A 13,847-nucleotide genomic window follows, 5' to 3' on the forward strand; every position below is an offset into this window, starting at 1 on the left:
ACAGTCTAGTCCAACTTAACTGAATGCAACCATCTGGTACAATTATAGCTATTCTGAACTATGCAATTTATGAAAACCATGCAGCCCATTCAGCAACTGAAGAATTTGAAAGTAAATTAAAACAAAATATAATTTTACATTAAATAAAAAAGTTTTAAACTTAATTAAAATAAAACATGTCTTAAATTAAAATAAGTAAACTATCATGTTTATTGCTGCCATAAAAAAGTTAAACACATTTGGACAGTGAAGGAATGTCAGGATTCTTGCTCAGAAAAAGGATCAACGTGCTCTGAAGTCAGAGCACAAAAACATTTTTTGTAACAAAATATCGATTTCTGCTGTCCCTGTATCGATACATTATTAGCCAACAAAATATCACGATACTACACAGTATGGATTTTTTCCCCCACCCCTAGTGTATCGGTGTAGAAGGTCTGACAGGTAAGAAGGAGCCAGGCCATTTAAAACTTTAAAAGCAAACAATAAAATGTTAAAATGAATTCTAAAATGGACAGGCAACCAAGGTTAAGTGTAAAGCCAGACACAGGATGAAGAAAAAAAAAAGCAGAGCTGCTTGGGACCAAAGCAGGAGCTGTGTCAGCTTGGAAAACAGACTCGTTTAGCTTCATTTCTGGTCATGCTCCTGAGCAGGTGTGCCACAGGCAGCTCCTCCACACACAGCGAAAGGGAACCAGGTGAAGCAAAGATAATGTGTCACTCAAGGTTAACAGGTGTTTTACCTGGAGACAGATGAGCAGTCCAATTGGAGTTTGTAAAAACAGTCATGTTTGTTTAAAAACAGCAGCAACACAAAGTGACGCTAACCGAGAGTCCTGCCTGGACTCTATAACCTTGTGCCAAATATTTAATTTTTGTTGAACGGGAGGTTTTTGTTCCATTTCTTCTATATATAATTATATTTTATGTACTTTATTTATCCCACAGGGGAAATTCAAAGCATCCATCCATCCATAGATATACAAACTTTGTGAAACTAACAGAATCACACAAAAAATTGAAAAGGTGATGAGATGAAATACTGACTCAGCTTTTTGCCCATGATGGATAAACTACTGGCGTTTATCCACCGGGAAAGAGTCATGTCATCAGGAATCAAGTAAGAAGTGATGACACCAGGGGCCCGTTCTTCGTACGTCGCTCACTACATCCAAGATCAAATGACACATCCAAGACCAAACCATCGCGCTAACCGTGAGCTCGCTAATCCGGTTCCCCGAACACACCTGCTGTTGACGATTAGTACAGCTGGATGAAGTAATGTGAGATCACTGGGTGTCGTAAAAGGGGCTACGCATCAATAGTGGAAACATTGATCGGCAACCCTCTGATTGGTCGGCGAAAATGTCGACGGCGCGCGCTCGGTATTTTTCGGCAGCAGAGCAAGAACTCTTGAGTGAGGGATTTCAGGAGTTTCAGAGTTTAATCAGAACGCAAGGGAACACTGCAAAGGCTGCAAAAGCAAGGAGAGAGGGCTGGCAGGAAGTTGCTGACAAATCAAACTCGTAAGTAATTCAATAATAATAATAATAATAATAATAATAATAATAATGGATTGGATTGATATAGCGCTTTTCAAGGCACCCAAAGCGCTTTACAATGCCACTATTCAGTCACTCTCACATTCACACACTGGTGGAGGCAGCTACAGTTGTAGCCACAGCTGCCCTGGGGCAGACTGACAGAAGCCAGGCTGCCATATCGCGCCATCGGCCCCTCTGGCCAACACCAGTAGGCGGTAGGGTAGATTTATTATATTACACTATATTATCCAATATTATATTACATTATATTATAATATGTTATATTATATCCCCTTTCACATTAGAGCCACAACAGGACCCACTAGAACATGGGAACAAGTAAAAGTGAAATATAAGAATATTCTACAGAATGGTAATATTTATCACTTATATTGCTTTTCGTCTCTTGGAAAGAGACCCTGGAATACTCTGTTTGTTTATAACAGCAACCAAGAAAAGGGCAGAGCAAAAAAAAAGACAGGTGGTGGTCCTGCACCCCCTCGTCAACAAGTTGGTTAAGTAAATTATATCCTCACGGGAAAATCGATATCTCTCTATGAGCACACTGTCGCGCTGAGCTAAAGGATCCTGTCTGTCCCGCAATATACGCTGAATTCTGAGGACTCTCCTTATCAATCTTGCACCTTCCGCAATGGGTGGCTCGCGTATACGGACAGGACATGGCTGCGACAGGCTTCCCAAATCCACCTTCGCTTTTATAGCCGTGGCCTCTCATCTTGATTACACAAAGTAATTTGCAATTGCTACTCTGAAATATGAATTACATCTGTAATAATCACATACATGTAATAGAATGTTAATAGTAGATTTCCCTTTTTTAGGAAATGACCTGTATGTATCTGTATGAAATCAATAAAAGGATCAGGTGCTGCATTATCTTTAGTTACATTGATGTTATTTATTTATGGTGAAACAGTGGTGGAATATCGCTGTTGCTTTCGTATAAATGAAGCGGACATACCTGCGTGGCCGCGATCTAATCCTGTTTACATAAAGTAAACCTGCTCCCGAGCAGGTTTACGCTTACGGCTCTGTTGCTATGACAGCAAGTCCCGGATGAGCTTCGGGGAACCGAACGATCCAAGATCACGCGAAATCGTCAACAATCAAATCCAGCTAACCTACTTAGCGAGGTACGAAGAACGGGCCCCAGATCAGGAAGCAGACGTGTCTTGCTCATCGCTCTTAAGTGTCAGTGTTTCTACAGATACAGACTAAAATGCAATCCAAGAAGATTCAAATTAAAACTGGCTCAGCAGTATTTCCAAACGCCTTTGTTAGACCTTGTGGATAATACCAGGTGTGTGAACATGAAGGGATTTTTGTCGTGTTGTTTTGAATATATACATTTATTTAAAACATATGAAAATAAAGAGAGAACACCGACTCTTTGCATGGCTCCTCTCAGAGTACTCTGGCTTCCTCCCGCAGTGCAAAGACATGCGTTTTAGCTTAGCTGATCATTCCAAACTGTCCGTAGGTGTGAATGTGGACGGTTGTGCGGCTCTTTGCGTCAGCTCTGTCACAGACCGGTGACCTGTCCAGGATCAACAGCATTACTGGATCCTTTCTAACATGCTATTACAGAAAGAGCAGCTCCTGCTTCCTGAGCAGCGTCTGTGATGACATGGAGTGCTGCTCCATCCTCATTAATGCCATAAAATATGCATTCCCACAATAGATTACCTTTAACAATACAATAAATGTATTCATTTATTTTATTTTTAAATTGCACTCATTGTTGTCCTGTGGTGAATCAGGTCATTATAGTGCACTGATTCAAAGTACAGTAGCAAACCTCTCCCTGACACATTCTGACAGCCATGACTGTGGCTAAATTGATATTTCCTTCATAATGTTGTTTTTCATTACTGCTGTTCCAGTTTCCATCAAAATAGGATTTTAATATTCCATTTCCATCTGCATCATTTCCGTGCAATGCTAAACACTGAGAATGAGAATGACTGGAAGTAGTAGCGTGATGCCTGTAATGAGCTCAACTCTGTGGTAGGCATCATATTACTCTGGTAATGCAGCAACAGGCACAGCCCCAGCATCTACAGCTCATCATTATCAGCTTCATAAAGGTCATATATATTGCATGGCAGCTGCACAGTATTGATTTACATTCAACAATGTGTGTCAGACCCAACTGAAAAAACAAAACAAACACAAAAAAAATAAAATCACAGGTGAAAATTTTGAAATCAGTTCAGCAGTAAATAAAATATGACAATGTGTGTGTGGATTAAAGTCCACGCTTCACAACGTCGCTGTCCCCTCGAGGTCCTGTGTGTGAGCCAGATAGCCTGTCCGGGCCTTCATCTCGCTGCCTGCTACCATCAGCCAGTAGGAAAGAACATTTGCTCCCCTGCCCAAAGAAAGCGCTGGCGCTTGGCAGAGTCAGTGCCACTAAGGAATCAGGTGTCAGTTGGATCAACTCAGTCTGGCAACACAGCTGACCAGAGGCACAAACTGTCATGACCTTAGTGACCGAGCTGAATGCACCGCTAAAGGCACCTCACAGGAGACCACAGGGCTGCTCTCGTGAATCATCAGCCAAAGCCCAGACGTAGCTGCAGTGCTTTGCTGACTGGGACACAATTTTTGTTTTACACAGTGACTTTACTGTCACCTAAACTTGGGGAATGAAAACAGGAAAAGGAAATAAACAATTCTAACTGAGTGGCAGTGGGGGTGAAATAATTTCGTAGAAATTAGTGGAACAAAAAAGCAGCCAGTGTCAATGAAGCCAACCAGGCTAAGTGCAGAATCTGATTTCCGATTCAGTTTCAATGAGGCACTTTTCATTTCGCCTCCCCTGCCTGCCCTGTTTTACATTCTCAATCTTCAAAAGCGCCTCTCCCCCTCACGAACGTGCAGAAGAGGGGTTAGATCTTTAAAGACAGACATACAGCAGCGCCACAGCCTGGGTCTAATACCTGTTCATTACACAAAACAAAACCTCTTGCTCCCATTCGCAGAGCACCTGGTAATGTGGCCCCAATGATAGCCCACTCTGCAGTTCACACACAGCATCAACTCCGTCCTCCATAAACAGCAAGCCATTTCTTATTATGCCACGTTTGCGGACACGAGGAACAGAACAGCATTTTCACGTTAGACAGAATTCACTGTAATCCCGCTCAGTTTGCTTCTCTTCCTCTATTGATTAACAAGGTCTGCCTCAATTGATTTGCAGAATTCAAACATGGAAATTAATCTTAGAATAATTTAGCCAGTGATGTGAGCACAGCTGGGTATAGAGAATTATTCAATGGCAATGTCTCTACTAAGATATATTTGAATAATGCTGTAAGATTGAAATCAAATAAAATGCTTTTTCCAATCGCCTCTGGGTTGTTTTTTTTCAAGCCATCTGCAATATTATTTCAAATCAAGGCTAGAGGTCCATTCACTCTGTAGCTCATGGGATGATTTCAGCATTACTCATACAGGGCATGTGTTAGGCAACTTTCACCCCTCACCCAGCAGTTACTACTGCAATGACCCCGTCTGCAGATGCAAATCCACGAGCAGCATCCTTGGATTAAAAGTACATCAGTGAGTTTCTTTATAGGCTGTAAAATTGAACTTCTGTTTTACTAAAGCAAGCAAATAATTTTTTTTGCTTACAGCAGCGTGACCGGATAGCGGCATCACCGAAAGTCTTTCAGAGATGAATGAGTTTCCCTGTTATCTAGGGCAAAAATACAATGACTAACATTAACCACCACCTCCTCCTGCCAGTCGAAGCCACCGAGGTGAAATCCCGATCTCAATTAGCTTCCAACATCTTTTTCCTCAAACTGCACATCCCAGCTAGGGCTGCACGCTTTTGCATAAAATGAGAATCACGATTTTTTTTGGCTTAGAATTGAGATCACGATTCTCTCACAATTAACCGTGCAGCCCTAATCCCAGCATTTAAAAGATCTGTGCAAAAGCTGCAACTTCCCTTGGGTGAGAAGTGAAAAACAGCACAAGTTTGGGTATAAGCATATTCACTGTTCTCAACATGTAGCTTCAACTTGAAAAGCAGATCTTCAGACAAATATATCTGGACATCAAGTACCAGCGAACCACAAGGCCCTGATGAATGAAAACTAAAGCAGAACACTTCTCGAAATCGACTGTGATGCAGTCGGTGAGATCGTTTCTCCAGCGATGACTCTCACTCCTGTTGGCCTTGAACTAAAGCATTCACTTGTAATTTTAGTTATGCATCACATCCTGTCAGTATGCACACAGAGGCTCTCCCACTAAGAGCACATAATGTGTTTTGTAAGTTACTTACAGCATTTGTGTTTGTTACTTGCAGCCGATTTCATCTTCTGTCAGTTAAAATATCAAAAAAAAAACAAAGCATCTGAAACAGTCACAGTTTTCATTTTATTCTGGGATTATCCACTTCAAGGGTTAGGAAACAAGATTAAACATTTGACTAGACATGCTTCGGTGCTTTCAGTACTGAACAATTTCAGTATTCAGTTTCACTACGAACTACAGTCAGTCAAAAATACGATGAGGTTAAACATTAACCCTCAGTTACCCAAAGAGAGGCATTGAAACAGCCATGACAACGACAACATTTCAAAAAATAAAACTGGATGACTTTGATAGGACGACCTATGAATGGTTTTGATGCCTGCACCGATATCAGAGAACCGGACACCAAGTGACACTAATTCCCTTAAATTGCCCACAAGCTTTAATACAGAGAGATGGCGCTTTAGGAAAAAAGATGACAGGTGGATCAGACGCGCTCTCCTTGCCAGACCTTGCTGCTGTGAGGGAGGTCCAGCTCACAAGCAAGCAACTTTTAGTCCATCAGACAAAGACATAAGTACTAATGAAGCTGGTTTTTCTTCTTTCTGATGCTGCACTGTGCATATTAACGCAGTCCAAACTTAAAGCAGAACTAACCACGTACAGGCTGGCTACCTAATGTCAGCCACAGCTCCCTTTCCTGTCAAATCTAATAGCTCGATCTAGAACTTCTGAGGGGAACGCACTATTAGCCAGCCACATCAAAGGGATGCATCAGAGAGAGGGGGCGCGAGCGAGGGAGGTGGAGAACAAACAGGGTTGCGGAGGGTTGATACTCCTCCATTCTTGTTTCAAAGATAAGCTCATGAACAGCAAACAACCTTGCAGTGAGGTCACAGGGCTGTGCAAGACAGAAGTGTCATCAGACAACAATCGCACACGTCTGTAAATCCCGCTCGCTCCTGTTCTCCTGAATGCTGGGCAACCTCAAGGTTTCTTCTATCACACAAGGTGCACATGCAGAGAGGATTCAAACTCTCGCTCTGTTACTTCCTTTATACATTCACGCATGCACACCAGGGATTCCCCTTCAATGCACGCGGTGAGGCAGATTGTGCCACCTGCCTCATTTATTGTAATCACTAATCACATTTTTTAATATAAATAAATTACAAAAAACAAACAAAAAAACAACAGGTGCATGCACACCCCCTCCGCCATCCAAACATGTACTTTACTTAAGGCTGCTGTTCTAATAGCAAAGGGAGAGTGATAGAACAAAGCAGTGCATGAATAAATTTCACTCCATGTCACGCCATGTTACACTTTCAGACAGTGACACACAAGAAACTGAGGGATTCTCACCCAGCCAAAGCTTTCAAGCCTCCTCTTTTATTCAGCAGACAGACATGGAGCTGGCAGTTTAATCCACGCTGCTGGTCTCAGAGTAATCATTAAATGCTTTCAGTGATGCAACGCAGGGTTGGACCAGGCAATCGTCCCTCAGAGTACAAATAAAATACATTGGACCCCCAAAAAAAAACCTGGACTATTCCTGGCAGAACCCACGCACACAGTTCAAAATGAAACACAAAAAAGGCATGACAGACGTGTCACGGCTGGTTAGCAGAGAGCCAGCCTGTGAGGGGCTTCACTATGTCCGAGGAAAGTTTTGCAGAATCTCAGAAAGGCACACAAACACGGGAAAAAGTTCAAAGTTTGGCCAGAAGCCCTTCTTTTTTTTTTAAAAAAAACACTCTTATATCAAAGTCTTAACTGTGGACTCGGTATCCCAGCCGTCAGCTGCACTAAATGTCTCAGAGTGTAAGGAAGCCCTTTTCGCACCACAGCAGTTTGTACTCAGACCCCACCTGAAAATGAAACTTTAGAAAATGTACTCGTATGGAAAACCAAAGGTGCCCTGCAGAGGCAGGGAGTTTCAGAAGGAGAAACAATGGTTTCCACTGAAAATCGCAACAATATTTTTAAAAGAAAGAAAACTGGGTACATTTTGCTCACTGGAAGCCTTTTACTGTAATATGCATGAGGCACATTGCTGGCACACCAACTATATTAGCCTCCATAACCTGTGCTGGTGCTTATCAGCGGGTAAACAGGACAAATCTGTGTCAGAAGGACCGGAGCCACTACGCTCATTCATGGCCGCTTCTTTCCGTTTTCACCCAGCGTCAGATGAAGCTGTCACTATTGTCCTCGGTCACTCCTCTGACCCCCTTCTCCCCACCGCCTGCTCTGATATTGCACTTTTACTAGGAACTACAGTATCAAAGCAGGCGTCACATGACACTAAAAGCCTCACCAAAGTCATTCAGGCTCACCTTTTTCCCCCCAAACAGGACAGTGAGGGGGAAAGCCGTATAATTTTAAAGCACTGCGTCGGCACAATGGAGCTCTGTCCTAAATGACCGTCTAATAACTGAGCACAATAAGAAGCTGCTTTTTATAAACTGTGCAGGCCGTCATTTTATCATTTTTATTTTCACGAAGGATCGTTACGAAATGTGTCACAGTTAACCTGCCATGTTCTCACAGAAACTTCTTGACAGAACAGGCTAATCTCGGCGAACCGCCTAAACCCGCCAGGGCTGCGGAGAAACTAACTTACCAGGGGTCAAACTCGTGGATGATGCTCTCGAAACGAATGACAGCGAAGAGCCTGGAGCTGAACCCAGCCAGCCAAGCCAGGAACAGGATGGTGAACGACAGCAGGGACTGCCACCCGGCCGGCTGCGACAGGCCGCCGGACAGCCCGCCTCCTCCTCCTGCGCTGTTGCCTCTCTCCGCCACCGCCGTGCTGCTGCGCCCGTTCCCAGAGTACGCCACCCCGGAGTTCAGCGAGGATTTGTGTTTTTCAGAAACCGGGTGATGCTCCGCCATATTCTACGTCAGTCCTGTCGTGGCAAGCAAGCGAAGCGAGCTATCAGTTCTCGCACAGGAAAGAACCCCCCTTTCTTCCTTTTCTCTGCCACGCTCCACTTCCAAACCCACTCGCACCACCTTCCCTGCGGGCCCCGGACCCCCCAAAATCACCGGCTGTATCTCCAAACTTTCTAACCTTACTTCCCACCGACCGCTAAACCAGTTCAATAATCCCAGGGAGTTACATAGCAGCGCGGTTTTGCAGCACACTGGAAATGACACACACACGCGGCTCGAGCAGCTCTTCCTTCCTTCCTTGGAGCTGGATGAAAGGGGGCGGGAGCAGCGCGTGGAACAGGAAGCGCTGTCAGCCTCTCACAACGAGACAGGTACAGCTGAGGAGGACGCGGTTCCAGAAGAAACCCAATCCACGACCAAGCGCATTTGACAGACGGCCAATACGACCAATGACAAAAGAGCAACCTGACCGGTGAAGACGCTCCAGCGTGAGAAGCGAAGTGAAAGATGGTGTTGGAGGGGGGCTGACAGACAGCGGGAAAAGCCTATGGCACGCGGCAGGCTTTCTCTCCAGCCAATGAAATAAATGAATCTCACGGAAAATAGTAAAGAAACTGACAGAACAAGGACCGATGTGCCAGAAGAAGGGCTCTGTGCCAACTTTCTGTGTGGTACAAGCCGGTCTACCCATTCACACCGGAAGTAATGAGCTGTTTCTGATGAAGACATCAAGATGAAAGACAGTTGTGTCAGATCAACCAGTACATGCCGCTACCACTATGTGATAAGGTCTCAGTTACAACTACCGGCTATATTAATGATTAAGTGAAGTGACAGAGACCTCCTATCGCCATAAGCTTATGATTTGACTACACAAAGAGAATAAAAGCAATTTTATATTTCAAAACATTGAAAAATATAGACCTTCAACATGAATGTAAAAGTAATTTTAAATTTTACAAGTTCAAAGAATAATCTTGTCCTTTTAATTAAACAAATTCATACTATGTAACACGGATAAATGGGGGGACTTTAGCAAACCTGAGGTTACATAAAAACGCTTGTGTGGGGCAGGGGTGTCAAACTCCAGTCCTCAAGGGCCGGTGTCCTGAAACGTACATGTGTCCCTGCTGCAACACACCTGAATAAAATTAGTAGGTCATTAGCAAGACTTGACAGCATGCTCCGGTGGCAACCCCTAACTTTACTCAAGTAAATTCAAATAAATGTAAGTTTTTGGAAAAATGTACTTTTGTTGCACCATGTTCATTCATTCATGAGGTGCTGTAACATGAATCAAATGTCTGAATTGCCACCTCAGCATGCAGTCAAGTTTTATAGCGTCTTAATGACCTATAGGGTCAATAGCTACCTATGGGGTGGGGGGTTGAATGTTGGGAGGTTAATTAAAGCGCACTTAGTTGAAGCTGGGAGACTCACAATAGGCCCATTTAAATTAAAGCATGTGCATGTGTGTCAAGAGCGTGTTTTTCATAAACTAGCTTGGATATTGGTCTCAAAAATACATTTGGATCTGGATGAGGGGGGAAAATGAAGGAGACTGGTGGTGGTGTGGTGTGTGCTCATAAATAAACACATTTTTTAAATGAATAAAAATCAAGGTTAGTGTTTAAAATCAATACTTTGACAGTTTTAGGGTGATACTGAGAGAGTGTAAAACCATACTGCATGGGGCTGAACTTATTTCTCCACATTTATTTGTGGATTCTATTTGCCTTTATTTTGTTTATTCAAATTCTGTTGCCCAAATGAGCAAAAATCCAAGAGAGAGATTAACAATATTTCCTCCTTGTTTTAGGCATAGAGGACTGTGACTGACTGTGCTTAGTATGTTTATAATTCCAATGGTTTTAAAATACAGCCCAAAACCACGGCAGAACCTCCACCATGTTTCACAGATGGCTGTAGACACACACTCACTGTCTCTTTGCCATACATATCAACATTGATTTGAACCAAAACAATCCTATTTGGATTCATTACTCCATCAGATCTGTTGCCACTGTTTTTCAGTCCAGTTCTTGTATAATTTGGTGCATCTCAGCCTTTTTTCTTTGTTTCCCAGCCATTGAAGAATGGCTTCATGACAGCCACAGAAACCATTTTTCATTGTGCTACCTGCAAAAACAAACGTTACAAATGAATGAATAAATAACCAGTCACAGTGGTATTATATTATTCTGCGGGAGAGGCTCAATATTCAGTTCTGTTCACATTTCTCCTTCAGTCTTGTCTCCACTCTGAAACAAGTCATGTGTCTTGGTGGAGCAGTGAGCCAACAGATCTACAATAGCTGTTTCCCTACCAGGAAACATCTTCACTGGCCTATAAAACAAAGCTGGATCCCTGCAGCAGTTTGGGGAATCTGAGACCATTAAATCCGTGTGTCTTGGATACAAGTTGACAGATAAAGAGATTGTTTTAAAACCAATCCTTACAAAAAGAAAAGCAGAGCAATAGTCCTGAGATGAAAGAGCTGTGCTGCTTTGAGAAGACCTCAAGCTTGATAATTTATCTACTGAGGCAAAGGGAATCTTCCTGAACAAAAAGGCATCTTCGGACCCTGTAATGAGTTTCACCATCACATTTAACAGAGTCAGCTATCTCAAGAAGAATTACGGAAGAGAGAATAAAGACTTAACCCTGAGAGCAGCATGTCTCCCTGTGACAGTCTAGCCATTGTTTCAAGGTTCCTCCACAAATTAACCCTGAGCAGATCTGAGCATTTGTGTGTTATTGTATCTTTTATATTCAGGTATCTGAAATGTAAATTAGTGATAATTCTGTTAGTTTTTCACAATGTGGGGACTTTATTTCATTTGGAGAACTAAGAAAGGATGGCACAACATTTGAGAGGTGAGGGTTCATTTCAGTTTTATTTAAACTAATCTTACTTTAAGACAGCTGATCATAGTATTTGTGTTGAACAATTATCAACATATTTGCTCAGTCTGGTTCTCAACAGCGTTGCTTTTCTCAAAAGAGAGATTTCCTGTAGATTTTCTGATCCCTGCCTGCTGAGGTCATCCATTAGACCATGAAACATTTCCCCTCTGAGATTGAGAGATACTGGCTAGGTATAGTTGGGCTCACCTCAGTGCATGGCCTGGGCTCCAGAACCAGTACTGGACTTGAAGAAAGCATCTGCAGATGCTTTGTGAGCATTGGCTGTTACGATGCATTTGTCCTCTGCACAACTGCAATGGGAGCTTAGTCTGCATTGATGACAATAAGTCCTGCCCTTTGCCACTGATTGTGTTCATAATTTTTGTGGGCAGAATTTCCAGGTGAAGCCAGTAGGTGGAAGGCCTCCACCTGAGAGTAGAATCGATCTTTTATAATAAAGTCTCTCACAGAAATTACTTCCCTTTTTTTTTATCAGTTTCACATGCAAATAGTGCACATGCAAATAAGCCGTCGAAGAGATGAGCTAGAAATGTTAATATTGACTTGTACCTTGTATGAGTTCATTCTACTGTAATGGATTTGTGAGATTAAAATTGTGCTTTGCAGAATTTAAAATGGAGTCTTCTGCAGAATTCAATACAATGCATTAACATGAGTGAAATGTACCAGAGAAATGAGGTAGAAAATTCTAGCCCAGTGATTGTAAAGGCCGTGTGGACTGAGAGTGCAACGCAGTGTGTCTTCAATGTGTATAATGCCCTCCATAATGTTTGGGACAAAGACACAAGCTTTGTAGTTTGGCCTCTGTGCACCACCACAGTGGGTTGTAAATCAAACAATCAATATGCGAGTGCAGACTTGCAGCTTTAATTCAAGGGGTTGACAAAAATGTTTTACATGCAATGATTTAAGAATTACAGCCACATTTCTACACCATCTCTCAGTCCCAGAGGTTTAAAATTAGTGACAGTTTCATGGCCAGATGAGCACTGCTCTCTTGTTGTTTAATGACAAATGAAGTGGACATTTTATCTGATGTTGATTTAAAGTGTTACATTTATATTTTATAGCTTTTCACTGTAATTTGATCGTAATTTTAAAGGTGAAACCTAGAAGAGATGTTTGTGTGTAGGAGAGAGGCTGTAATTAGACTGAAAGACTCAAATAAACCTATCAGAGAGAAAACTTTAGAAGTGGCCAAATTCACAATCTGGTACATTCTTTAAAAGAATGAATGCACTGACCAGCTCAGCAGAACCAAAGGGCCCAAAAGACCACAGAAGACAATTAATGTGGATGTTGAATGAATTTCATACCATCTAACCAAGTCAAGAACACTCTTGAGGAAGCAGGTATATAACTGTAATAGTCTATAATCAAGAGGTGTCTTTGTCAATGTTAATACAGAGGGTTTATAACAAGGTGCAAACCCCTGGTTACACCAAGCCTGGGAGGGTCAGTTTAGACTTTGCCAGAAAGAAGAGCTGCACAGGTGTGTAAAAAAAGAAATCTTTGAAGCAAAATTAACCTGTACCAGAATGATGGGAAGAGAAGGAGCTCATGATCCAAAGCATGCACATCATCTGTCTAACCTGGTGGAGGAAGCATTATAGCATGGGCACCTGTGTCTGCATGTGGCTGCTGATAGAAGTGACAGGAGGAATTGTGAAGCATCAGCCAAATGCTGCAAAACTGATCAGACTGGTCTTTACCAGTTTATACCAATTTATATTAGTCTTTACCATTGATGCTGAACTTCTCAAAATTGAGGACTGCAATTCTTCATGCTAAATTTTTTGTAAAACCTATTGAATTAAAGCTGGAAGTCTGCACTTCAATCGCATGCTGATTGTTTGATTAATAGTTCATTGTGGTGGTGAACAGGGGGCAAGACTACAAAACTCGTGTCTTTGTCTGAAACATTATGGAGGGTAGGGAACGTTTTGTGATCTGGAATATAATGCATGTGGAAAAATACCAAAGATACATCAGGTTCATAAACTTATAGGCAAGAGTAGGCTTTAACCCTCAGCATTTGTTCATTAAATTATGTCTTGCTTCCACTATCTTTAAGTTTTGCATTTCACTATAACCATAAGATAGCCAGGTCCTAAAATATGATCTAGCGTATTAGAGCTCGCAGGAACACTGTGAATAGTCTCTCATATGAAACGAGTGATCACATGC

General features: G+C 42.3%; 1 protein-coding gene across 1 annotated transcript in view; it reads right to left on the reverse strand.

The window, feature by feature from the left end:
- Positions 1-9,209, reverse strand: part of LOC309716901 (dolichyl-diphosphooligosaccharide--protein glycosyltransferase subunit STT3B-like) — a 75,915-nt gene extending 66,706 nt beyond the window's left edge. Inside the window, exon 1 of the mRNA XM_082551021.1 lies at positions 8,461-9,209. Within this exon, the coding sequence (XP_082407147.1) occupies positions 8,461-8,732 (272 nt within the window). The 5' untranslated portion in view covers positions 8,733-9,209. The remainder of the gene's footprint in view (positions 1-8,460) is intronic.
- Between the last annotated feature and the right edge of the window lie 4,638 nt (positions 9,210-13,847).

This window comes from Aulonocara stuartgranti, assembly GCF_965226115.1.
Source record: "Aulonocara stuartgranti genome assembly, chromosome: 11".
Classification (NCBI taxonomy): Eukaryota; Metazoa; Chordata; class Actinopteri; order Cichliformes; family Cichlidae; genus Aulonocara; species Aulonocara stuartgranti.